Here is a 24,680-nt window from a genome sequence, read left to right on the forward strand (position 1 = left end):
ACGTGTTAGGTACGTATGGCAGTAAAATTGGTAGCAGCTGCGTGATTTGAAGCCAGGCACATTCGGATTGCAATGACTTTATTCGGTGTCTTGTCTCAGGCCACGGACGGCCGCTAATGGGCGCATTGATCACTGTGCGCCCCTCGACAAAGAAGGATCGGATACCCTCCACGCTCCAACGCTAGAAATCGCACGCGAGATAGAGACTTTCCTATTTTTTCAGAGAATGAATAAAGCTATGAGTATTCTGCTCATGACCTATGCAAGTACAGTGTTGGCCCACGTGGCACGCACACACATTAAACATCTGGGACTTTGGGTCATTGGTTGGACGCTTGCAGATGACGTTGATATTGAAAGAGAGCACCGGGCGTTGTCAGTTAGGGGCAATATGCTGGCTCACAGGTTTGCACGCTGTACGCCCCAACTTTTATCTATTTTTATTGCTTAGATAGGTGGACGAGCTCACAGCCCACCTGGTGTTAAGTGGTTACTGGAGCCCTATTATTATTATTCTGCGACGTAAATGCGCCACCCACCTTGAGATATAAGTTGTAAGGTCTCAGTATAGTTACAGCGGCTGCTCTACCCTTCAAACCGAAACGCATTACTGCTTCGAACTCGTTGATTACGCCGAAGAGTTATAAGAAAATGTTACAGAAGGCTTACGGTGGATCGACTTTATCAAAAACGTGTGCTCATGAGTAGTAGTACTAAGCGGTTCAAAAGCGGTTGAGAGGTGATGGAGGATTTGGTTCGCTCTGATAGCATTAACGTCTGCAACTGAAGTTGACATCGCAAGAGTGAAGAAAATAGTGTCTGAAACTCCTCATTCAAGTTTGTGGGAGATAGCCGCCGAATTTTCTCAATCTCACGAGTCGATTCGTTCAATTTTTTTTTTACACCATATAAACGGTTCATACATTCAGTACTAGCGACCCGCCCTCGCTTCGCTTCGGAAACATTAAATTTTATTATTGATAGTTGAGTCCCGTGATGTTGCCCGCGGTTATTGTCATACCGCGGGTGACGCCGCGAGGCGAAGTTAGTCTAAAAAAGTTACTCCTTGTATCATCAGCTACCTGTCAGTGAAAGTCCCGTCAAAATCGATAAAGCCGTTCCAGAGATTAGCTGGAACAAACAAACAGATAGACAGACGAAAATTGTAAAAAATGTTATTTTGGTGTATGTATCGTATATATACTTAGTCTGGCCATAAATACTGTTACAATTAAAAATAAACAAATATTACATTTGAATTTGTAATCTGTCATTTTTATATGATTGGGCGCCAATACATTGTACAATATTTTGCGATATTAAAATGGAGTGGGGTGATAAAGAGAACCGAATCGCTGTGCATTGCATTACACAAAGTAGGTATGGAGCCAAATGCAATTTTTAAAACTCTCCATACGCTTGGTATACTTTTGTGAAAAAGGTATCAAAACATCGGCACAAGTGTATCAAGATACCATTCTTGAGAAGGTAGTGAAGCCCCTTAACAACACCGTGCTCAATAATCAAGAATGGTCCTTCCAGCAAGACTCAGCGCCAGGTCATAAAGCTCGGTCTACGCAGTCTTGGTTGGAAACGAACGTTTCGGACTTCATCAGAGCTGAAGACTGGCCGTCGTCTAGTCCCGATCTTAATCCGCTGGATTATGATTTATGGTCAGTTTTAGAGAGTACGGCTTGCTCTAAACGCCATGATAATTTGGAGTCCCAAAAACTATCCGTACGATTGGCAGTGAAACATTTTCCCATGGAAAGAGTGCGTGCTTCTATTGATAACTGGCCTCAACGTTTAAAGGACTGTATTGCAGCCAATGGAGACCACTTCGAATAAGCTTTTTATACTTTAAATTGTTTTATATTTATGTATTAAACTAACACACTGTAAAAGTAATAAATGTTATTTGCCATACTTTTTTTTTTGTTTTCCTTTGTAACAGTATTTATGGCCAGACTAAGTACTCATATGCATGTAGTAAAAAGCGGTTATTTTAATATTACAAACAGACACTCCAATTTTATTTATATGTATATATGAGCTCTTCATTATGGTCGGTACAAGCCCTAACAAATTCCATCGTGCACTGGATAATATGACTCCAGCCGACTTCTTTTTTTTAACTAAACTCAAATTATCACTTCGTGCCAGCCGTTTTCATTCGCTAGAAGAGTATAAAGCAGAATTCGGCGAGAACAGAACACGATTTCAGAAAAAAAGCGTCTAAAAAGTTTTGATGATTAGATTATTTGTTGGTGTAAGTAGGTGTAAGTACCATTTCTGAAGGGGCACGCTTTGAAGGATACAATAAATTTTAATGATTTACTAACATTTTGTGTAAAATTGATCTTTTCGCGGAACTTATTTGACAGAGCAGTGTTTTGGTATGAGCTTAAAATTCGAAAATTACTTAACACTAGTGGCCCCGCAGTAGTCGAAATCCGACTATAATTAATTGAAATTATAAGTTTAAACATTATTATAGTTTTATTGTCAAACGCTATTATAATTCGATTAAATAATTACAGTATTCGCCAAAACTGCACTATAGATCAATAATATTAAAGACAAACAATATTAATCTATTTTCAATTCGACCACAGACTTTAAACGATAACAAAAGTTTCCCAATTGACAGTGAACAAAGAGTATATTTTTATGTATGTGTTGTGTCAAATACATGGTAGTGTGTGTAAGGTTATCTTTATTGATTTAAAGTATCTTTATGCATTATTTAAAAAAAATATTAACATTGTGCACTCTTCTATATTCTCTACAAGCGGCCTGCTCCGGCTCCGCTCGGGTCTTTAACAAAAGTTTCAACGATATTTGACGTAGTTGATTTTTTAAAATAAAAGAACACTTATGCGGCATAACTATAATAGTTGGACGTATGCTGTCGCGACACTTTTTGTAAATAACAATGTGTTCTACAAAGTTGTAGTACATTATTTTATTCTATCATCAATAGTTTTCACAGGGCACGCGATGTAAAGAATATTTTAGGTAATTTTTTTACACCTTGGGTTACATTATTGGAGTTCTAGTAAGGATCCCAAATTTTTTTCAAAAAAGATTATAGCCTATGTCACTCGGGAATAGTGTAGCTTCCAAAAAGTGAAAGAATTTTTCAAATCGGTTTTGTAGTTTCGGAACCTATTCAATACAAACAAACAAACAAATCTTTCCTCTTTATAAGATTTAGTATAGATAAGTGAAAGATATTTCATACTCCTCCGTCCGCGCAATTTTTGTAAAAAGGGCTACAAAGTTTTTGCTTCACGTAATTAATATATAGATGAACGTGGCAGTACGTGTTTTACAGGAAAAAACCTACGTTTTCCTTGTTGCTACAATATTTATCGAAATTTTAAATTGTATTGCGCAAGATTATCTTGAAAATGTTGTTAGTGTTGTATAATTGTTTTTTAAATGTTTTATATATTGCTTAGTTGGTTGGTCAAACTCACAGCCCACCTGGTGTTAAGTGGTTACCGAAGCCTATAGACATCTATATACAACGTAATTGCCGCCACCCACCTTGAGATATAAGTTCTAAGGTCTCAGTATAGTTACAATGAGGACTTACATTATAGGAATTATTATTAACCGAAATCTTGCGACGCACATTTGCGGTTCAGGAATCGAATCGCCCAAATGGTATTTTCTCGATGTATAGCTTGAGTTTACTTAGACGAGGTTTGAAAAGCATCCTTGCGGACTGCGGTCTGGCTGTTTCCTAAAATGTTCATGCACTACTAAATCAGGTGGGACGCATTAAAGAATTGAGACTCTCCCGGTTCTTTTTTTGTTTTTTTTTTTTTTGTTGCCAAGCCGCTGCCTACCGCTAAAATTGGTTCATTGGGCCCATTAGGAGGAAATACATGCCAATGAGTTTTTTGTATATGCGTGTCACTTATGTTAATATGGTGATTAAAAACTAATCGTATCGCTAGTTGCGACCACAAAAAATAACATTCTAGAGATAAACGAAATTTGTTTTCTCAATATTTTATTTATTTATAATTTTTACGAACACTAAATAATTTTGTGTAAATATAATTAAAATGTTTTATTGGAATCAAAATCTTTGGTATTCACAAACTTATTTTAATGCCATCTACCGGTAGACAATAGTACTAAAAGTTGATTTTCAAACCGAAGTAGATAATTGGATAAAATAAAGTCATAATTCAGTCACAGCTTCGCCGTTCATGTTTAATATTTCCACCGCGTGTTCTGACGGGGGTCTCCAGCAAGGGATCTCGGCGTACAGCGGTTCTGATGTCGTGTTATCGATAATGTCGAGTCTTGCTTCTCTTTTTAAAGATTCAATAATTGTTTCGTCGGTCATGCAATGTGTACGTAGTTCAGTGCAACACGTCATAGATGGCGCTAGTGAGCAGCGTCCATCTATCGATAAATTGTGACTCCTCCTAGGCAAATGGTCGTAGTGACATTCCAAAATATCTAAAAAAAAGTAACAATTAACCATAATAATATTAAGCTGTAGTTTGTCTGTCTGTTATCGAACTAACCCCTGTATATATATTGTGTGCGTCTTATTTGTTTTAGGTAAATCAACAGAAATCCTGTCATCAAACATTCTTAGCTACTCACTTAATTCTTAGTGAATATCTGTGACCTTGCTCATTCACGAAGCCCGCTATAGAAAGCAGAGTATTAAATACACTTGACATTGGCGAAATCTAAAAGGAAACGCCATAAACCTAAGAGATAGATAGATAGATAACATTAGGCTTTACTAGTGTCCAAATTATTGTTATTTAACCGTAATTGTTGATAATTCAAGATTTAGATACATTTTTAAGCTATTCGCTTGCGTAGGCATATTAAAGAAAACACAAATTTTATTAGTTACTAGCGACCCGCCCTCGCTTCGCTTCGGAAACATTAAAACACACATGAAACCAAAAAAAAAAATTAAAAAAAAATTAAAAAAAGTAGCCTATGTTCATCAGGGACAATGTCGGTTTCTAATGGTAAAGAATTTTTCAAATCGGTCCAGTAGTTTCGGAGCCTATTCGAAACAAACAAACAAACAAATCTTTCCTCTTTATAATATTAGTATAGATTAGTATAGACTAGTCAACACAAAAACTACATATTATGTCATATATTTATTTACCTCTAAAGTTCTCGAGCATAATTGGCGAAATCGATTGAACTACGACCGGTCTCATGAACTGTTTCAAGTTACGATCCAAAGTTGAGATCGGTTGGTAGTGACACGACGGTCCCGTTGAAGGTAATTCTGCAAAATAAAATTTAAAAAGATCTATCAATTTATAAGCTATGTTTTAATTAACACTTAATCAGTATCGATATACGAGTTAAGGCATTACGCGACCCCTAAGTAATTGAGCTAATTAACCATCAATACCTAATAGATTGAAATTTAGGTGGGCTTAAAATAAATCGAAGCCATACTATGCATAAGAAGAGCCGCTTTTAGTGTGATTTGTGAGGGAGCTTTAACTATGAATGTGGAAGGCTTTAGAGGAAGAGGTAGACCTAGGAAGAAATGGATGGATTGCGTGAAAGACGAGGGAGCAGACGACACAGGAGAATGATGATGATGAAGAGCTGCTTCTCACTTTTTCATCTTATCGCACTAATAAAATAGACTTACTAACCTGGCAATGGCGAATGGAAAATACTCCTCACATAAGGTGGCGGTGCATCATCATTATGTGGAATATCTTGCATTCTATCATCCGTCTTCCTGACTTCGTCATATCGTGGTCTTTTGCATCTCTCAATCATTACAATAACAACGGCTACTGTGATTATTACTATCATTATACCAACCGCTATGCTGACTACCGACGTTAAGTCCACGGAAGACCTTCCCATTTCTTTGTCTCCCATCACAGCTGTTATGTGTTCAGGCTCTGTCAAAATATGAAATATTTCTTCATCCACTGGGTTATCCGTCGTCACTATGTGTATAAAGTTAGACTTTTCATTTCCCTTAGTTGAGTTGTTACTGGCTGTTTTATTAGCTGTTTTTGTAGAACTTGCAATTTTCTCTGTAGTATGTTCATTAAGTGAACTTGTTACTTCGATCATGCGATTAGTTTTGTTATCTGTTAATCGTTTTGCTGGTATCGGCGTGCTTTTTAATCTATTGGTTATTTGTGGTGTCGTAAATGAAAAGTTATCTGTCTTAATTGTTGGCTTTACTGTTATTTGCACGGGGATTGGCTTAGTGAATCCTTCGGTTGTGTGTTGAGAGCGTGTTGCGTTTTGTTTCTGGGTCAAATAAGTCACAGTGGTTAAGGCTATCCGCTTAAATGTTACATAAGACACTGACGTGGGTATTATGGATACTATTATTGTCTTCGGTGTTGTGTTCGGATTGTCATTATTGGCCGCAATCCTGTGTCTCGATACATCGTATATCGTTTTCTTAGATTCAAAAGCATCACCTTTTTGCGCCGGCTTTATCCATATTTCTTTGGGTTTAAAATTGACAGTTGTTAGCCGCGTGGTAGATTCTGGTTTTTTAGGTAATTCGCTTAGAATTTTTGTTGTAGTTATATTTGTAATATTGTTCAAACTAGTCGAATTTGATGATAGATCATTATTTGTTCCGGTCCGAAAAGCGCTTTGGCTTTTCGTTGTCATCTTAATTGACTCAGTGGTTGTTTGTAAAGTTTTTTGTTCTTCACTAATAATATCTGTGAATCCCATTTCTGTCGTAGCATTTAAACGAAGAGTGGCAGTAGAATTTTCACTTATAATCTTTGTGGCTATTACAGTCATGTCTGTTGTAGACTCCGTGGTGACAGAAGTGGTAGGTCGCTGTCTGTTTTCCATTTGTCTGTTTATATTTTGATTAGAGTTAATGTTGCTTCCTTTGTTAATTGAAGATTCGGTTGTGTAGATTTCATTGCTGGTCGCGTTCGTAGTTTGTATCTCAGTTCTTTCCGTAGTATTTTCTATTATAGTGTCCTCGAAGTCAACGGTCTTATAAGTGGTCGAAGCAATTTTCGTTAGAGTTTCAATAGCACTATTTGTTAGTTTCTTCGTGGCGGACATACCGGTTGTAGCGACTAGAGTATTTCTAGAAAATTCTTCGCTCATCCTTTCAGTGGTGGCGTTGAGAGGGGGTGTAGAAGAAGTTTTTGTGGTATACCCCATTGTTCCGGCAGTAGTCCTTTGAGAAACGGCCGAGGGAGTTTCAGTGGAAAGTTTAAATATCGCAGTGGCAGGCGTGGTATTAATTCGAGCAGGAATTTTAGTTGTGGGTTTCTTTGTTAGTTTGCTTACTGTGGCTGGCGTTGTAGTTGGCATGCTCAGCTCGCAACTGTAAAAAGAAAATATTGGCAGTAGAGAAGAAGTAACAGATAAGTGCGTTTAAGCTGTGGGATATTCTAGAATAACGTCTCCCCATCTCTTCACGTGGTTGCCGTTAAAGGCGATTCACCGGAGATTGGGTGGCAGGGCTCTGAAAATTATAATTCTATTAGATAGGGTAGCGCGGGTAGGTACCACCACCTTGCCTATTTTTGCCGTGAAGTAGTAATGCGTTTCGGTTTAAAGGGTGGGGCAGCCGTTGTAACTACCTAGTCAGGTCATAAGTATTGTCACACAGTAAAAACTTTTCTTTTAGAATGCTGGCCACAAAAAAGTTTATTGAATTCGAATTTCGAATTGTTCATGAAAATAAAAATGTATACTTTTAGAAATTTACTCATTTTTAAATATGGACAGGACGCTTAAAGAAGACCGTGTTGCAGTTATTGCGTTGCATCGTTGCGGTTACGCGCCAATTCAAATTTTTAACATACTGAAAATTTTGAATATAACCAAAAGATTCGTTTATCGTACCATCAAACGATACAATGAAGACTCTAGTGTAGATGACAGGTCAAGAAGTGTTCGCCCTCGGTCTGTTAGGACTCCAGCAGTGATAAAAGCTGTGAAGGCGCGAATTCAAAGAAATCCCAAACGTAAGCAGAAACTGTTGGCCCTTCAGATGGGGTTAAGCAGAACCACGGTGAAAAGGGTGTTAAATGAAGACTTAGGGCTTCGGGCATATCGAAGAAAAACAGCACATCGTTTGAATGCTCGTCTAATGGACCTGAGACTGAAGAGATGCCGCGCTTTGTTGAAGCGGTACGCGGGAAAAAAATATCGGGAAATTCTTTTTTCGGATGAAACAATTTTTACCGTAGAAGAGAGCTACAACAAACAAAATGATAAGGTGTACGCACACAGTAGTGAAGAAGCGAGCAACCGTATTCCGCGTGTCCAACGAGGTCTTTTTCCATCTTCGCTCATGGTATGGTTGGGAGTTTCTTATTGGGGCTTAACAGAGGTACATTTTTGTGAGAAAGGTGTAAAAACGAATGCAGTTGTGTATCAAAATACAGTCCTGACGAACCTTGTGGAACCTGTTTCTCATACTATGTTCAATAACAGGCACTGGGTATTCCAACAAGATTCGGCGCCAGCTCATAGAGCGAAGAGCACACAAGACTGGCTGGCGGCGCGTGAAATCGACTTCATCCGGCACGAAGACTGGCCCTCCTCCAGTCCAGATTTGAATCCGTTAGATTACAAGATATGGAAACACTTGGAGGAAAAGGCGTGCTCAAAGCCTCATCCCAATTTGGAGTCACTCAAGACATCCTTGATTAAGGCAGCCGCCGATATTGACATGGACCTCATTCGTGCTGCGATAGACGACTGGCCGCGCAGATTGAAGGCCTGTATTCAAAATCACGGAGGTCATTTTGAATAAACTTTAGTGTCATAAGAATCTATGTTTTGTTAAGTTCATTTTGGTATATGAATGGTTACATAATGAATAAACTTGTTTCAATTATTCTACATTAAACATGTGACAGAATTTATGACCTGACTAGGTATACTTGAGACCTTAAAACTTATATCTCAAGTTGGGTGGCGCATTTACGTCGTAGATGTCTATGGGCTCCAGTAACCACTTAACACCAGGTGGGCTGTGAACTACCCATCTAAGCAAAAACAAAAAAAAAAAGACAGCGTCACCCTTCCTTCTTCGTTACGCCCCCAATTACGGTCATTCTGGTTTGAATGATAGTCAAGTTGATATTTTAATACTTTTATATTGAATGGCAGTAACCGCATAAACGGGATGACCTCTGAGCTAGTGACTCCTCTGTACCGAAGAGGGCACGAATATTTTCATGAAAATCAAAAATAGGTTATATTTTTATTGAAAACTAGTTGACCCGGCAGACTTCGTAGTGCCTCAATCGATAAAATAAACAAAAGGAATCCGTCCGAAGGGGGACACATCAAAAGAAAAACAAAATTGTTATTTTTATTTAATTCCGAGCATTTACATATTTATTTTCACCTTTTAAACCTTCTCTGGACTTCCACAAATAATTCAAGATCAAAATTAGCCAAATCAGTCCAGCCATTCTCGAGTTTTAGCGAGACTAACGAACAGCAATTCATTTTTATATATAGAGATATATAGATTTTGAACAGCTCCAGTCTGATAAATATATGGTTGGATTGCGTGGAGCGCGACCTCAAAACGACCTCAAAACTATCGGCGTCAAGAACTGGAAGTAGAAAGCCTTGAACAGAGCGGTCTGGAGAGACATACTGGACCAGGCTAAGGCCCACCCTGGGCTGTAAGGCCTAAGATGATGATGATGATGATGAGTCTGATAAATAGCAGTGGGACCTACCTCTCACCTTGCCATCCGTCTTCGCAACGGCACGTGCCGTCTACAGGAGAACAGGTCCCGTGGTCGCAGGGCTCACAATCGTTCACACAATTCGGGCCCCATTTGTTTGACAGACAATCTGTGTAGTTTAAAAATTCTTTTAACGATCGAATCTCGTGATCATCTCTTTCATATTTTATCTTTTCTGTGTCCATTTTAAGCGAATTCACTTAGTAGTTTAGAAGAAGAAGGTTCTACCATTCAAAATCACTAATATAATATTAGAACGTATTTCGAATCGCAATATGTCTTTTTTTGTGGCTTAGATGGGTGGACGAGCTCACACCTGGTGTTAAGTGATTACTGGAGCCCATAGACATCTAAAACGTAAATGCGTCACCCACCTTGAGATATAAGTTCTAAGGTCCCAGTATAGTTACAACCCCGCCCTTCAAACCGATACTGCTTCACGGCAGAAATAAGCAGGGTGGAGGTACCTACCCATGCGAACTCACAAGAGGTCCTACCACCAGTGTCTTATGTATTTTAGCGTATGTAAAGTAGAGTGCTTGATGTATCACAGCGCGTCGCCGCTTGGCTTCACTCACGACACCGGCTGCGTGGACAGATTTACTCGGATTTGCTAATATCATTAGTCACGCTTCATATGATGTTATATATGTGTCATCAGTACAATTTTAAGTGACTATTGATACTAGTGAGCGCGCAGTAGTCGAAATTCGACTATAATTAATTGAAATTATAAGTTTGAACATTATTCTGGTTCTATTGTCAAAGACTATTATATTTCTATAGTGACAGATTTCGCCAAGAAAGATAAACAATATTAACTTATTCTCAATTTGCCTACAGACTTTAAGAAATAACAAAAGCTTGACAATAAACAAAGAGTATGTGTTGTGTGTCAAATACATGGTAGTGTGTGTAATATTTTCTTTATTGATTTAATATAATTTTATGCATAATTAAAAAAAAATTACATTCTGCACTCCTTCTCTATATTCTTTATAAGTGTAAAAAGGGGTACAAAGTTTTTGCTTCACGTATTAATATAGATTCAGTTCTACTTTTGATAATTGAGTATGCTTCTACCAAAATGCTTTCAATTATTTTTGAATTAAATTTTTGACATACACAACAAAGCTTTTTTTATTGCCTTTCTAGGCAGATGAGCATACGGCCCATTTGATAGGGAGTGGTTCCCGTCGCTCATGGACGTAAGAGATGCAGGGGAGCAGCCAGGCTACCGCTAAGTACTTTCGGCAAGCCTTATCTGAAGAGAAGTAGCGCCATCTATTGCCGAATAGTCGAACAAATATCGAAGGATCTAGTAGCACCTAGAACGCTCGAGAAGCACAACGCCATCTGTTGTCAGATAGCGGAATCACACATAGTACTTTCGATGTGTGTGTGTGTGTGTATGTATGACTTGTGGAATATTCTCGACGATTCTAGGGATTAAGTCTCGACTATAAAAGCGTTGCAGAGATGGCACGCAGTCAGTTAGTAATCGGAACTACTCGAAGCGAAACAGCGAACGGATCACCTGAAGCGAAGCGGAACAAGCGAATTGAGAGTTTTAAAGTGTTTGTTGAGTGTTTTAAGTGTTCTAAGTGTTGAATACAGTTTTTTAGTTATACTTTGGTAGAATTTATTTATTTATCCCGAACCCCAGCGCGTAACAATATCATAGTGCTCAGTATTATATTATATCCATACCCTCTGAACAACCTGGCCCAGTTTTTCCGTTAGGGCAGACCGGAACACAGGAGCCGTCCTTCATCTTGTACCCTTGGCAGCAGACGGCCACTTCTGCTGTCTTCTCTTCAGTCTGAGAAAGTTAATAGCAGAGTTTACAATTTCAAAATCTAGGGAATGTGCGATATGTCTACAACTCTTGAAGATCGATGTGGGTTTTCCGGGTGCCATGACATGTCCATCTTCAAACGAAGCTGCCAGAGAGTGCTTAACGATAGGCAGCGATTCGACAGAGCCCCTAACATTGCTCACTTCCAAGAACGATGGTAACTACTCACAATCAGGTGAACCGTATGCTTGTCTGCCTACAGAGGCCGTATAATGGTGGTAGGACCTCTTGTACTGGAGGTACGTACGTACGAGGACGTGTTGTGAGTCCGCACGGGTACCACCACCCTGCCTATTTGAGCCGTGAAGCAGTAATGCGTTTCGGTTTGAAGGGTGGGGCAGCCGTTGTAACTATACTGAGACCTTAGAACTCATATATCCAGGCAGGTGGCGGCATTTACGTTATAGATGTCTATGGGTTCCAGTAACCACTTAACACCAGGTGGGCTGTGAGCTCGTCCATACATGTAGGCAATAAAAAAAAATCATTACTGAATTTTTACTGGCGGTAGGACCTCTTGTGAGTCCGCACGGGTAGGTACCTCCACCCTGCCTAATTCTGCCGTGAAGCGGTAATGCGTTTCGGTTTGAAGGGTGTTGTTGGCCGTCGTAACTATATTGAGACTTTACAACTTATATCTCAAGGTGGGTGGCGTATTTACGTTGTAGATTTCTATGGGCTCCAGTAACCATTTAACACCAGGTGGGCTGTGAGCTCTTCCACGCATCTAAGCTATAAAAAAAAAAGTGACAGAAACAGGTATTATTCCATCGCCGTGGTTATGTTTGTACAAAACTCTGGCTCTCACCTGAAGCTTGGTCAAGTCCCTCATCTCGGTGGTCCAGTTGGAGCAACGCGGGGGCATGGAGAAACACCAGACGTACGTCCGCACTGACATCGGAGCTCTGTACTTGACGCGTTTTGTTATGTTGTACCTGATATAGGAATGAATGCCGAATTAACATAACGAAGGATAATTATCACCATGTGCCACGATTCAGACCTTCTGGGTGGGTAAAATTCGAGACTTTTACGTTTTTTTTAAATTGCTTAGATGGGTAGACGAGCTCATGGCGCACCTGGTGTTAAGTGGCTACCGGAGTCCATAGACAATTACAAGCGTAAATACTACCACCAACCCTGAGACAAGAGTTCTAAGGTCTCAGTTGTAACAGTACGACGGCTGGTCTACCCTTCAAACCGAAACGCATTACTGCTTCACGGCAGAAATAGGCAGGATGGTGCTACCTACCCGTGCGGACTCACAAGACGTTCTACCACCAGTAAACATGTCTAAAGAGAGTGATGGTATTTACTTTTTGAAATTAAACACATTAATTAAAAGCTTCATAAATGGCGACTTACTTCTGCTTGACGATGCACACGTTGGGTCCGCTTAGGCTCACCACTTCTAACAACACAGCCACTAAAACTGGCAACACTAGCCATAATCGTGTCCGAAATTTCACATGTCCTTGGTGCATTGTTAAATTTAATTTTCACTCATTTTTTATTTGCAATTCACATTTTTTTATTACTGCTGCTTACTAATAACATTGCTTCTAAGGGATTTTTTACGCACTGCTATAGAGTATTGTATAGAGTATTGCCCGCCGACAGTCAGGTAACTTGGATAAAGTGATTGTGACGGGCAAAGTAGAAGGAAATAGACCCCGCGGCTGATTACCTAGCCGTTGGTGTGGTCAAATAACCGCCCTAACTGGGTACCAGTCGCAACCGCCATTCGAGAAGCTGAGGACCGGACGAGATGGAAACAGCTCACGAGACAGGCCACGATCAAGTATCAGGGACACGACCTTCAGAAATGAAGAGAACGACGAAGAAGAAGAATAGAGTATTGATCTTCAATTAGACAGATATTTAGTATGGAATGGAGTCATTGATTATTGTCGTGGATATCTAAAGTGAAATGATCAATGGCAAGCTTAATTATTGGGGACATATAACTCATTGAACCGGTCAATAGGCAGATGGACGTAACTTCATGTTGCGCGATGTTTTTGGGGGCTAAATGTAGTAAATGATCTAATTGTAAATGGGCAATGATGGGTAGAATCCGTGTATTGGTTTTTTTTTGCTTTGATGGGTGGGTGAGCTCACAGCCCACCTGGTGTTAAGTGGTTACCGGAGCCCATAGATATCTACAACGTAAATGCGCCCCCCACTTTGAGATATAAGTTCTCGGGTCTCAGTATAGTTACAACCCCGCCCTTCAAACGCATTACTGGTTCACGGCAGAAATAATAAATACCGCGACGCGATTTGCATCGTGTTCCTGAACAATGACGTCATTGTATAAATAGTGCTGTCCTTGTCTAGCCTAATTTTTAAGTAATGTTAAAACTTCCTTTTCAATTAATAGATTTTAAAACCGTACTTTCGTCTACCGTGTCTTCTATTGGCTATATAGTATTCATACTTCAGTGCTTTTAATATAAAGAAGGTGTTTGACAGCTGTCAGACTGACATCTGTTTTTTTTAATAGGTAATATTGTCAAAACACTGAAGTAGGAAACCTATGGAAATGAAACGTCAACAAAAATTCGTGCCACTGTGACGTCATCTGGCCACAAAACATGGCGGTTTTAGTGCTGCCCAGAAGATTTTAATGTTAGTAGGTTTTATCGATAAACGTTCTTGGCTCATTTTATTTTAAATATTATTGAGTGAATCTATTTGTAGAATTTATACTTTAATAGGAAGTAAGTATATTGTTATGTGCAAAGATGATTTGATTTAGATATTATGTGAAATCTAAGACGAGTTCGTGCTTCAAATTTGCCAAGTAAACGATATGACGATTTTTAAAATTTGCTACACTGATTTTATAAAGTTGTCGTTTGCCGCAAAACATAAAGATATGGCGTAGTACAGTGCCATCTGCCCATTTCTAGCATGCTGAATGTTATCGTATTTTGAGTACGTGTTTTTCTTAGACTATTACAATCTATTTTAATTGTTTTGCTGACTCTAAAGCCCGTAACACACTACCGCAGCGCACCTCAAGGAAGGTGCGCCGCCGCGCCGGACCAAATTTTAAACTTATCAAGGGACCGCCTGACAAAAAAAACACCTACAGAACATTTATTCGTTAATAAAATTACAAACGTCATTCCTTGTGACTTCCTCTCCAAACTCACTTAATTATTAAATATTTAACGAGTTGACAATAGTGTTTTACTCACAGCGGAATAAAACTATTTTATTTAAATAGTTCCGAAGAGATTTTGTCGGTAGCCTTTTTCCTGAAATATCTAAACAGAATGTCTAAATATGTTTTGATGACATATTTTAAAGAGGTATTTATGATTAGTGTCATGATCAATAGATTCCGATCGAAAAATGGTGTCCGATTTTTCGGATGAGGGCTCCATAATGAATTTAAATATAAATAGTTAATAGTTTTGGGGCATCGACTTTCTTGAGATCCTATAAAATATGTTTTAATTATTATTTTTGTATGTTTTAAGCATGATAAAATAAGAAATTTTATATAAGCCATAATATTAAATCGATATCAAAGTCAATAAATAATGTACAACCCAAAACAGACGGCCGAACTGACGTGACAATGACATTTGGCGCGCTAAACATGGCGGATTTTCGGCCTCATTAGACGGAGACGGAGACATTTACGTATATTCATGTTTCATTTTATGTACGCACTGAAATACTGTTATATTGTTTTCCTGCGAGTTAAAGTGCTGAGTAAGAACGAGATAGATATATGTTTATGTATGTGCCTTCAAAATGGGTGCTATTTATATAAGCAATTGTACGTATAGAACAATATGTCGTGTCCCTACTATATAGGTCTATGTGTCAAAAGCATTCATATGAATATCTAATCAACAGGTGGAGAGTCTTCAGTCCATCTAGAAGCAGCCACCACTCGTGCATACTTCGAGAATAAACTCGTCGTAAAAGTCTTCATTCGTTCAAAGCTCAACTTATTTGTTTTACTTACTAATTTAGTATTCTCACACATACGCGTAGGTTATAGGTAAGTATCTAAATTTTAGAGATCGTTTTTTTTTTGCTTAACATGCTTAAGGTCAACCTGATGGTGAGTGGTTACTGTCGCTTATCGACGTCAGCAATGCCAGTGGCAGAGCCAAACCACTGCCTACTATTTAATACTCTCCAAAAACCTCGTTTGAAAAAGGACATGTCGGTCGGGAAACCCCGTGGAGGGGAGCTCATTCCAAAGCCGGATGGTACGTGGCAAAAAAGATCTCTGGAAACGCACTGTCGATGAACGCAGTGGCTCCAGGTAGTACGGATGAACTCTACTCCGGTGGCGGGCGATGGTAAAAACGAGGTGATGGTATCATCTCAAATAATCGCAGCCAAAAAAACCATATCGACACGATCATATAGTTCAACTAATGCAGAGGGCATGGCTATGTTTATCACCAGTCAAACGGGCTCTATGTCCATCTGCCTATGGAACAGTACAAATACTATATGTGTCGTCACGATACGCCCGTCGAGTGGTTAACGTTGAACCCTAGTTCAAATACGGCCAATTTACAGTATCTCCCTCCATTAGTCGGCGGATGTGGGGTCAAGTAACTCGAAAGATGGGGGCCTGCGGGTCCTCGCGCTAATTGTCATAAATGACGTGTGATGAACATTGCGTAATAAAACATACACACGAAATATAGGCTGTAGTTATGTTTTGAATTAGCGCACGCTAGCAGATAACATCGAGTCATTACTTTTTTTTATTGCCTAGATGGGTGGACGAGCTCACAGCCACCTGGTGTTAAGTGGTTACCGAAGCCCATAGACATCTATAACCTAAATGCGCCACCCACCTTCAGATATAAGTTCTAAGGTCCTAATATAGTTACAACGGCTGCCCTATTCTTCAAACCGAAACGCATTACTGCTTCACGGCAGAAATAGGTAGGGCGGTGGTACCTATCCGCGTGGACTCACAAGAGGTCCTACCATCATATGTAAAGTTGGCTGTAAAATTGCATATACAGTCATATGGTTCAACCTATTACTAACGCCATCTAGGTAATGAAGTAAGAATAGAATACATTACTATGAATTAAATCTTATACTTAATAAAACCACCAACGCCATCTAGTTTATTTATGAATTAACTTTTATTGATTTGGTGTTCATAGAATTGTAGAAGTTAAGGTTTTCATGCTATTTTTTGCTGGTGGCTCTGCCTACATATGTATGTGACGATGAGACGCAGTGCTGCGAAAAATCGGCAAAACAAATACAGACATATAACCCTTGTTCATATTAATGCATTTATGTTTTTTTTTCTCTCCAGGGTAACAGTAAATTGAATACAAAACAAGCGAAACTATCTATCTCTGTGTATTTTCTTCGGTTTTTGCGAGACGTAGACATGATTAATTGATTGACATGATATCCTGATAGAAAAAAAGTACAAGGTAGAAACCCGACATGTCGGACTGACCAGATTCGCACTACTCTCGATACCAGGGCCCGTGTTAGTCCACCCTCGGGGGGGAGATAGGAACAAATGGTGTCGATTGATCCACAACAAACTCTTGTTACAAGGAAGTGGTTATGACCCTCAGCATTGAGGTAACAGAAGGAGGAGGTGTGAGGAGACAATATTAATACAATTTTTCTGGTGTACGTGACAACTTTGAGAACTTTGCTACGGTCAGCTAGAAATTTGTAGGATTATACATTTTGGAATGTTCAAAAAAAAAAGGGTGCGTGTACTTAGGTATGTACGCGCGTAAGAAGTTATACTTTATTTTTATTAAATTTATTTCTTTTTTTTTTAGTATTAAATAATTAATAATAAATATTTAACGTTAATAATTTAATAATATTTAGTAAGAATTATATTAAATAATAATATTGCCATTTATAAAACTAAAAAATGAATGCTAATAACACTTTTTTACGAGTGTACATGCGCGAAAGTTCACCTGCGGCTATATTCAGACTCGCCAAGTTACGTCGGTTGTATTGTAATGAGCGATTTAGTGCGCAGCTTCATTCTGTTAATTTTGTGTCACGGTGCGCGCGCATCGTAAGATTTCACTCTCATAAATTTTTCATAACGCGCCTAAAGAAGTATAACTTCAAGAAGCATAGATAATCAATGTTTTTGAAAGAGCAAAACCCTACCGCCCCTCTCTTAACGCTACTTACAATTTATTATATTCAATTTGAAAACTACTTTACGTCTAATGTTGAAGTTTATGACCTCCGGTACCGAGTTCGTATACTACAGGAAGTGCATATTGTTAAAAGATATATCAGAGGCGTTGACCTCAGTTCTCGCGCAAATCTATTTTCCTATCGCCATTTTGATTGTATAGGCTTCGTCGTAGGTGCACCAAATTTCACAAGTGGAGATGTAATGCGAGTAAAGAAATAATCTTACCATACATATATTCATTTAAATATTGATTACGTATTAAACTTTACAGCTGCACAAAAAGGATGTGATCTATATAGATAGGATGTTGCGTAGTTTGTTATCGACGCTAGTGATAATGCATCAAAGAATTATTATTATTATTTTTTTTTTTTTTATTGCCTAGATGGGTGGACGAGCTCACAGCCCACCTGGTGTTAAGTCGTTGCTGGAGCCCATAGACATCTACTACGCAAATGGGCTACACACCTTGAGATATAAGTTCTAAAGTCGCAGTATAGTTACAACAACTGCCCCACCTTTCAAACCGAAACGCATTACTGCTTCACGGCAGAAATAGGCACGGTGGTCGTACCTATCCGCACGGACTCACAAGAGGTCCTACCACCAGTAAATCATGAGTCGACATTAGTAAAAGAACAACTGTGCAGCTATTAAGCCCAGTTTGAAGAATGAAATCATTGTCTCCATCAGATCGCCTGGGAGTGGTATGCCTATGACTTATTCATTACTTTGTTCGAGAAATCAATTTACGAAAAACTTTAATGAGTAGCAGTCCGTGAGCCTTGCTCTAATAGTGCCACACCCGGTATGGTCGTACCATATTACCATGTCTCGACCCTGGAATCTGTACCCAATTGGGTCGTGAGTTAGTCTCCTTATCTACATCAGTGAAAAGGTCATTCTGTGTGCCTGCACGGATATGTACCGTAGTTTAGCCTTACGAAAAGTTCTATATTCTCAATCAATTGAAACTTCGTTCTCATATCTTAAGTTTGATTATTTGTTTTGGCACCTAAGTCAGAGGTATATGGCAGAGGATATGAATATTCTGTTGGTAGGTACACATGCACACATGCACAGGTACACATGTAAGCAACAACAAAAAAAAGTGTTGTGATATGTCTATGGATCATGCGGATAATTTTACATACATCAAAAAAAGAAAATAAGATGCACTCACTACATTAGTGAATAGATATCAGATAATCTATACTATCTATACTAATATTATAAAGAGGAAAGATTTGTTTGTTTGTTTGTTTCGAATAGGCTCCGAAACTACTGGACCGATTTGAAAAATTCTTTTTCCATTAGAAGCCGACATTGTCCCTGATGAACATAGGCTACTTTTTTAATTCTTTTTTTTTTTTTTGGTTTCATGTGTGTTTTAATGTTTCCGAAGCGAAGCGAGGGCGGGCCGCTATATCAGATAAACAGTATTCTCCTCGGTTTACGCGAGTCGTCGACATAATTTTGATTACTTTAACGGTTTTATCATCAGATTAAAGTCAATAAAGGGATAAGGTCAGTCGTTCTTGACCATAAAAATTGTAAACTATCCGTAACATTGGAAATAATGTAATTAAAATAAAAAAGACGAAAATTAAACAGTACATAGCCGTACTATTAATTATGTTATTTCTAGATTAACTCTTTCACATAACAAACACACTCTTACAGACTTTAGTTAGACTATCGACCCGCCCTCGCTTCGCTTCGGAAACATGATATTCTATTATTGATAGCTGAGTCCCTCGATGTTACCCGCGGTTATTTTCGTACCGCGAGTGACGCCGCGGGGCGAAGGTAGCCTAAGTTACTCCTTATATCATCACCTACCTATCAGTGAAAGTCTCGTCAAAATCAGACCAGCCATTTCAGAGATTAGCCGGAACAGACAGACAGACAGAAATTGTAAAAAATGTTATTTTGGTGTATGTGCCGTATATAGGTATATTCATATGCATGTAGTAAAAAGCGGTTATTTCAATATTACAAACAGAAACTTCAATTTTATTTATATGTTTTAGATTAAACTTTACTTATTGGCGACCCTAACAAAGGAAAACGGAAAGACAATATAAAAGATGAATCAATTTAACCTTACATTCTTCCCAACCGAAAAAGTATCGGCATTTTCAGTATTGGGGATTGCTCAAGTACATCTACCAGAGGGCCAATCTGTTTAAAACCTACCGTTGCCTTTCGAATAGCTACCGTCCATTCCCAAACGCATTATCAGTTTATTGAAAGCCGGAAACATCTCGTTACGTAGGGGGCCCACCGGACCTAGTTACGCTAAGTGTTTATGACAAAATATTTTATAGTTTTATCCTCCTCCGTGATTGATTGGCTGGATCTCTAGTACAAACGCTCCGTGTTGGAATTTATGTTTGTTTTAATGACACCAATCTGGAACTTAATTTTTTGGTTAATGTCGCTCCAGGCAGTTAAGATATGTATATGAATAAGAGCTTCTAGAATTTGTTTAATACCAAATACCAAAGAGTCTGATTTCGACCGGAAATCATGTTTGGACGTGTCAGGATCAGTGTCGATTAATATGTTTAAAGAATAAAGTGCCAATTAAGGGTTTTCGAAAAAAACGTTGCTATTCCTTGTCGAGGCGTAGGATTGTTCGGCCGTAAATACTTTTCTTACGTCTAATTTGACGGTTGGTATCTTTAGTATTATATGGAAGGTATCTTCTATTATAAGGTATCTTTAAGTATCTTAATTTTTATTTAAATATAAGGTATCTTTATTATTATATGGAAGGGAAACCAAAAATTAGTAAACAAATATGTAGCACGTGTATATTACCTAGTCAGGTCATAAATTCTGTCACATGTTTAATGTAAAATAATTGAAACAAGTTTATTCATTATGTAACCATTCATATACCAAAATGAACTTAACAAAACATAGATTCTTATGACACTAAAGTTTATTCAAAATGACCTCCGTGATTTTGAATACAGGCCTTCAATCTGCGCGGCCAGTCGTCTATCGCAGCACGAACGAGGTCCATGTCAATATCGGCGGCTGCCTTAATAAAGGATGTCTTAAGTGACTCCAAATTGGGATGAGGCTTTGAGCACGCCTTTTCCTCCAAGTGTTGCCATATCTTGTAATCTAACGGATTCAAATCTGGACTGGAGGAGGGCCAGTCTTCGTGCCGGATGAAGTCGATTTGACGCGCCGCCAGGGAGTCTTGTGTGCTCTTCGCTCTATGAGCTGGCGCCGAATCTTGTTGGAATACCCAGTGCCTGTTATTGAACATGGTATGAGAAACAGGTTCCACAAGGTTCGTCAGGACTGTATTTTGATACACAACTGCATTCGTTTTTACACCTTTCTCACAAAAATGTACCTCTGTTAAGCCCCAATAAGAAACTCCCAACCATACCATGAGCGAGGATGGAAAATGACCTCGTTGGACACGCGGAATACGGTTGCTCGCTTCTTCACTACTGTGTGCGTACACCTTATCATTTTGTTTGTTGTAGCTCTCTTCTACGGTAAAAATTTTTTCATCCGAAAAAAGAATTTCCCGATATTTTTTTCCCGCGTACCGCTTCAACAAAGCGCGGCATCTCTTCAGTCTCAGGTCCATTAGACGAGCATTCAAACGATGTCCTGTTTTTCTTCGATATGCCCGAAGCCCTAAGTCTTCATTTAACACCCTTTTCACCGTGGTTCTGCTTAACCCCATCTGAAGGGCTAACAGTTTCTGCTTACGTTTGGGATTTCTTTGAATTCGCGCCTTCACAGCTTTTATCACTGCTGGAGCCCTAACAGACCGAGGGCGACCACTTCTTGACCTGTCATCTACACTAGAGTCTTCATTGTATCGTTTGATGGTACGATAAACGAATCTTTTGGTTATATTAAAATTTTTCAGTATGTTAAAAATTTGAATTGGCGCGTAACCGCAACGACGCAACGCAATAACTGCAACACGGTCTTCTTTAAGCGTCCACTCCATATTTAAAAATGAGTAAAATTCTAAAAGTATACATTTTTATTTTCATGAACAATTCGAAATTCGAATTCAATAAACTTTTTTGTGGCCAGCATTCTAAAAGAAAAGTTTTTACTATGTGACAATACTTATGACCTGACTAGGTATATAATGTACTAAATAAATATACCTGATGCTCGGCTAGTAAAATTATTTTACGTACATAAAGGACATGTTCAAGATTTGCTGCTGATATCTATGTCACTCAAATACTAGAAACTATAGAAATTGATTAATGTTAATTCTAATCTGACTGATTAAGTTTTATTTGTGGTGAGATATTATCTTTTTTTTTTGCTTAAGATAAAAAAAAAGCTTCTCATAAATTCTCCAGCAACCTGCCATCAGATCAAACCTGCAGTTACGACACTGATCTAGAGATAAGTTTTTCAAACAGTTTGAAGGGTGTGACAGCCGTTGTAACTATACTGAGACCTTAGAACTTATATCTCAAGGTGGGTGGCGCATTTACGTTATAGATGTCTATTGGCTCCAGTAATCACTTAACATCAGGTGGGCTGTAAGCTCGTCCACCCACCTAAGCAAAAAAAAACAATCATATTATTATTCTTAACTAAACTAGTGTTAGCGGTTTTATTCAATGACCACCATGTTTTTTCCTGAAAATTCGTTGTATAGGACCAATGAAATTTGGAGTGAATATTTTATTATTACGCGGTGTCCCATGTTGAATGTCCGACGGAAATGAAGCGTTAATTGATAATGCAGCATCACAATGCGAACATGACTGTTTAATTGATACAACGAGCGAAGCATGTGTCGGCGTGTTACTGCAAATGACAACTTTGCATGCTATGTCCAAAATGTTAATCTAAAATAATTTAAAGTACTTTTACGACTTACATCTTTCATTTTACTCTTTCGGAGGGTCAAAACGATCATGTAAACTGTAAATTATGCGCTAAGGGACTAACGGAAGGGAAAGGGGAAGGTTAGCGACTAAGGGAAGATCGAAGAATAGGAATATGTATTGTTTGTTGATTCTCGAAGATTCTCAAAAAAGACGTAACAGACAGTGTATCATTTGACACAAAGAAAATTGTAGGTATAATAAAAACAATAAATAAAATGTAGGTACACAAAAGCTCTTTATATGCGGCGTATACAATATGTTCCGTAAATAAACCGTGAATATGGAATGATAATTTAAAACCATGGCATGGCGAAGGCAGCTTGTTTCAACAATACACTTACATTATACTTTAGGCATAGCTGTAATAAGGTCTATTTTACTTTTTTATTAGTGAGTTTGACAAAGCGTTTACAAAGGATATTCGGTTGGATACCTAATTGGAATCCTCTTTATCAATGTGTATGTACCGATTAGATATTTTTTTTAATCCGCGATTATTGAAAACGCGAATCCAGGAGGCGCGAATAACTTGTACTGTACAATATAAATGCGAGATAAAATCCTCTGAAACGTGTCTGATGACTTGTTTACGACTTGTCATAAAAAAAAGTCGTGTCCTAAAGCATAAGACCTCCCAAAGATGCGACAATGGCGGTGATCAAATCGCGCAGACGGATGATACCATTTGTTTTAATAAAGCACGTACTTCATGAATGATCGACTACCAGCGTGTAATAATAATAAAAAGAAGAAAAAAACTCTAAACTATAATTTACTTTATTACTGCTTAATTGAGATATGGACCGGACCACAAATTGGGAACCGATATTGGGTTTGTCACACTGAACACTAGGTGGGCCGAGAGATTGTTCACCCGAATATGTAATAACAATTAAGTATTACGCATTTTTTATTTATTTATTGAGGCTTTACGGGCTACTTGATGTTAAGTGGTTATCGGAGCTCATAGATATCAACAACGTTAACAAACTTATAGTTCTCTTGAGGTAATTTTTTGTGGAAGTGCGCGTTTGGGATGGTATGGGCATGTGATGAGACGTTAACTATGAATGTGGAAGGATATAGAGGAAGAGGTAGACCTAAAAAGAAGTAGATGGATTGCGTGAATGTCGGTATGTGTAAGAGAGCAGTGAGCGAAGAAACGGTATATGATACATGAGTATGGAAGGAGAAAACACGTTGCGCTGACATCAGGTGACTGGGAGAAGGGCAGGATAATGATGATGAAGAACTGAGAGAGAGAGAGAGAAGAAGAGAGCTACGGCTCTTTATAATTTTAAATTAGATTAGCTTTTTCCGATGTAAAGTAATTCACTCCCAAACGCTTTTGTTAAAAGTCGTCGCCTTAAAGAATAAATAGCACGATTCGTGATGCGAATGAGCTGATATTTAAATCCAGTAGTTATTAATCTTTCGAAGGAAAGACGTACCTTCCACGATGAAGATATTAATTACATCTATGAGCTCAAGTGGCCACCAAATGAACTCACCAAATCTTCAAGTGCACTAAAAAAAAACACGAAGAAAAAAAATCAAGTAATTATTTAGATTTTTTGTTCCCTCCACGCGTTTGCATACGTCAGTTTAAATTTACTCCTAAGAATACACTTTAAATTACAAAACAGAAGATTATTTGTGCTCAATAATCGAACCCATAACTCTTTAGTTAGATACTGCTAAGCCATAAGCGCTTAAAGTACTTATTTAACGTAATTGACGATTTTAGATCACAAATAAAGAGTTTTAACACGTCACTGAATCTTTCACAAGTACCAGGCGCACAGAATCGTTAAGGAGTATACATGTGTGTCCCGACGAAGCTGGGGCAGAACTGGGAACGCGGGAGCCATTGGGACGTCGCCATACTAAGATAAACAAGCAATAATGTTGCAGGGGATGCGGGAATGTTATTGTCTGATTATTATATCGTTTTAAAAATAAATTCTGTTTCATTTTAACGTTCGAAAATT

At 38.4% G+C, this 24,680-nt stretch overlaps 1 protein-coding gene across 12 annotated transcripts; it reads right to left on the minus strand.

Annotated features, from left to right (window-relative positions):
* Positions 1-4,007: 4,007 nt before the first annotated feature.
* NimA (Nimrod A) lies at positions 4,008-24,560 on the minus strand. Of its 12 annotated transcripts, none has more exons than XM_089730019.1 (8): positions 24,484-24,560; positions 12,961-13,157; positions 12,404-12,530; positions 11,448-11,559; positions 9,729-9,846; positions 5,670-7,345; positions 5,162-5,287; positions 4,008-4,482 (listed from the first exon to the last, which is right to left on the minus strand). In XM_089730019.1, the coding sequence occupies exons 2-8, from the start codon at positions 13,077-13,079 to the stop codon at positions 4,199-4,201; spliced, it is 2,562 nt and encodes an 853-aa protein (XP_089586145.1). In that variant the 5' UTR covers positions 13,080-13,157; positions 24,484-24,560; the 3' UTR covers positions 4,008-4,198. The 12 variants fall into 12 exon arrangements, with proteins under 12 accessions (XP_089586145.1, XP_028033111.2, XP_028033114.2 ...); XM_028177310.2 differs by having other exon boundaries at positions 12,961-13,179; positions 24,363-24,550; XM_028177313.2 differs by having other exon boundaries at positions 12,961-13,154; positions 24,201-24,550.
* Positions 24,561-24,680: the final 120 nt, after the last annotated feature.

Source organism: Bombyx mandarina, chromosome 09 (assembly GCF_030267445.1).
Source record: "Bombyx mandarina strain Sakado chromosome 09, ASM3026744v2".
Taxonomy (NCBI): Eukaryota; Metazoa; Arthropoda; class Insecta; order Lepidoptera; family Bombycidae; genus Bombyx; species Bombyx mandarina.

Excerpts from the sequence above, each read along its gene's own strand:
- NimA (XM_089730019.1), bottom strand. The coding sequence starts at position 13,079 with ATGCACCAAGGACATGTGAAATTTCGGACACGATTATGGCTAGTGTTG. Across the intron at positions 11,560-12,403 it reads GGGACTTGACCAAGCTTCAG|ACTGAAGAGAAGACAGCAGA; the intron begins GTGAGAGCCAGA and ends TAACTTTCTCAG. Across the intron at positions 7,346-9,728 it reads GACGGATGGCAAGGTGAGAG|TTGCGAGCTGAGCATGCCAA; the intron begins GTAGGTCCCACT and ends TTCTTTTTACAG.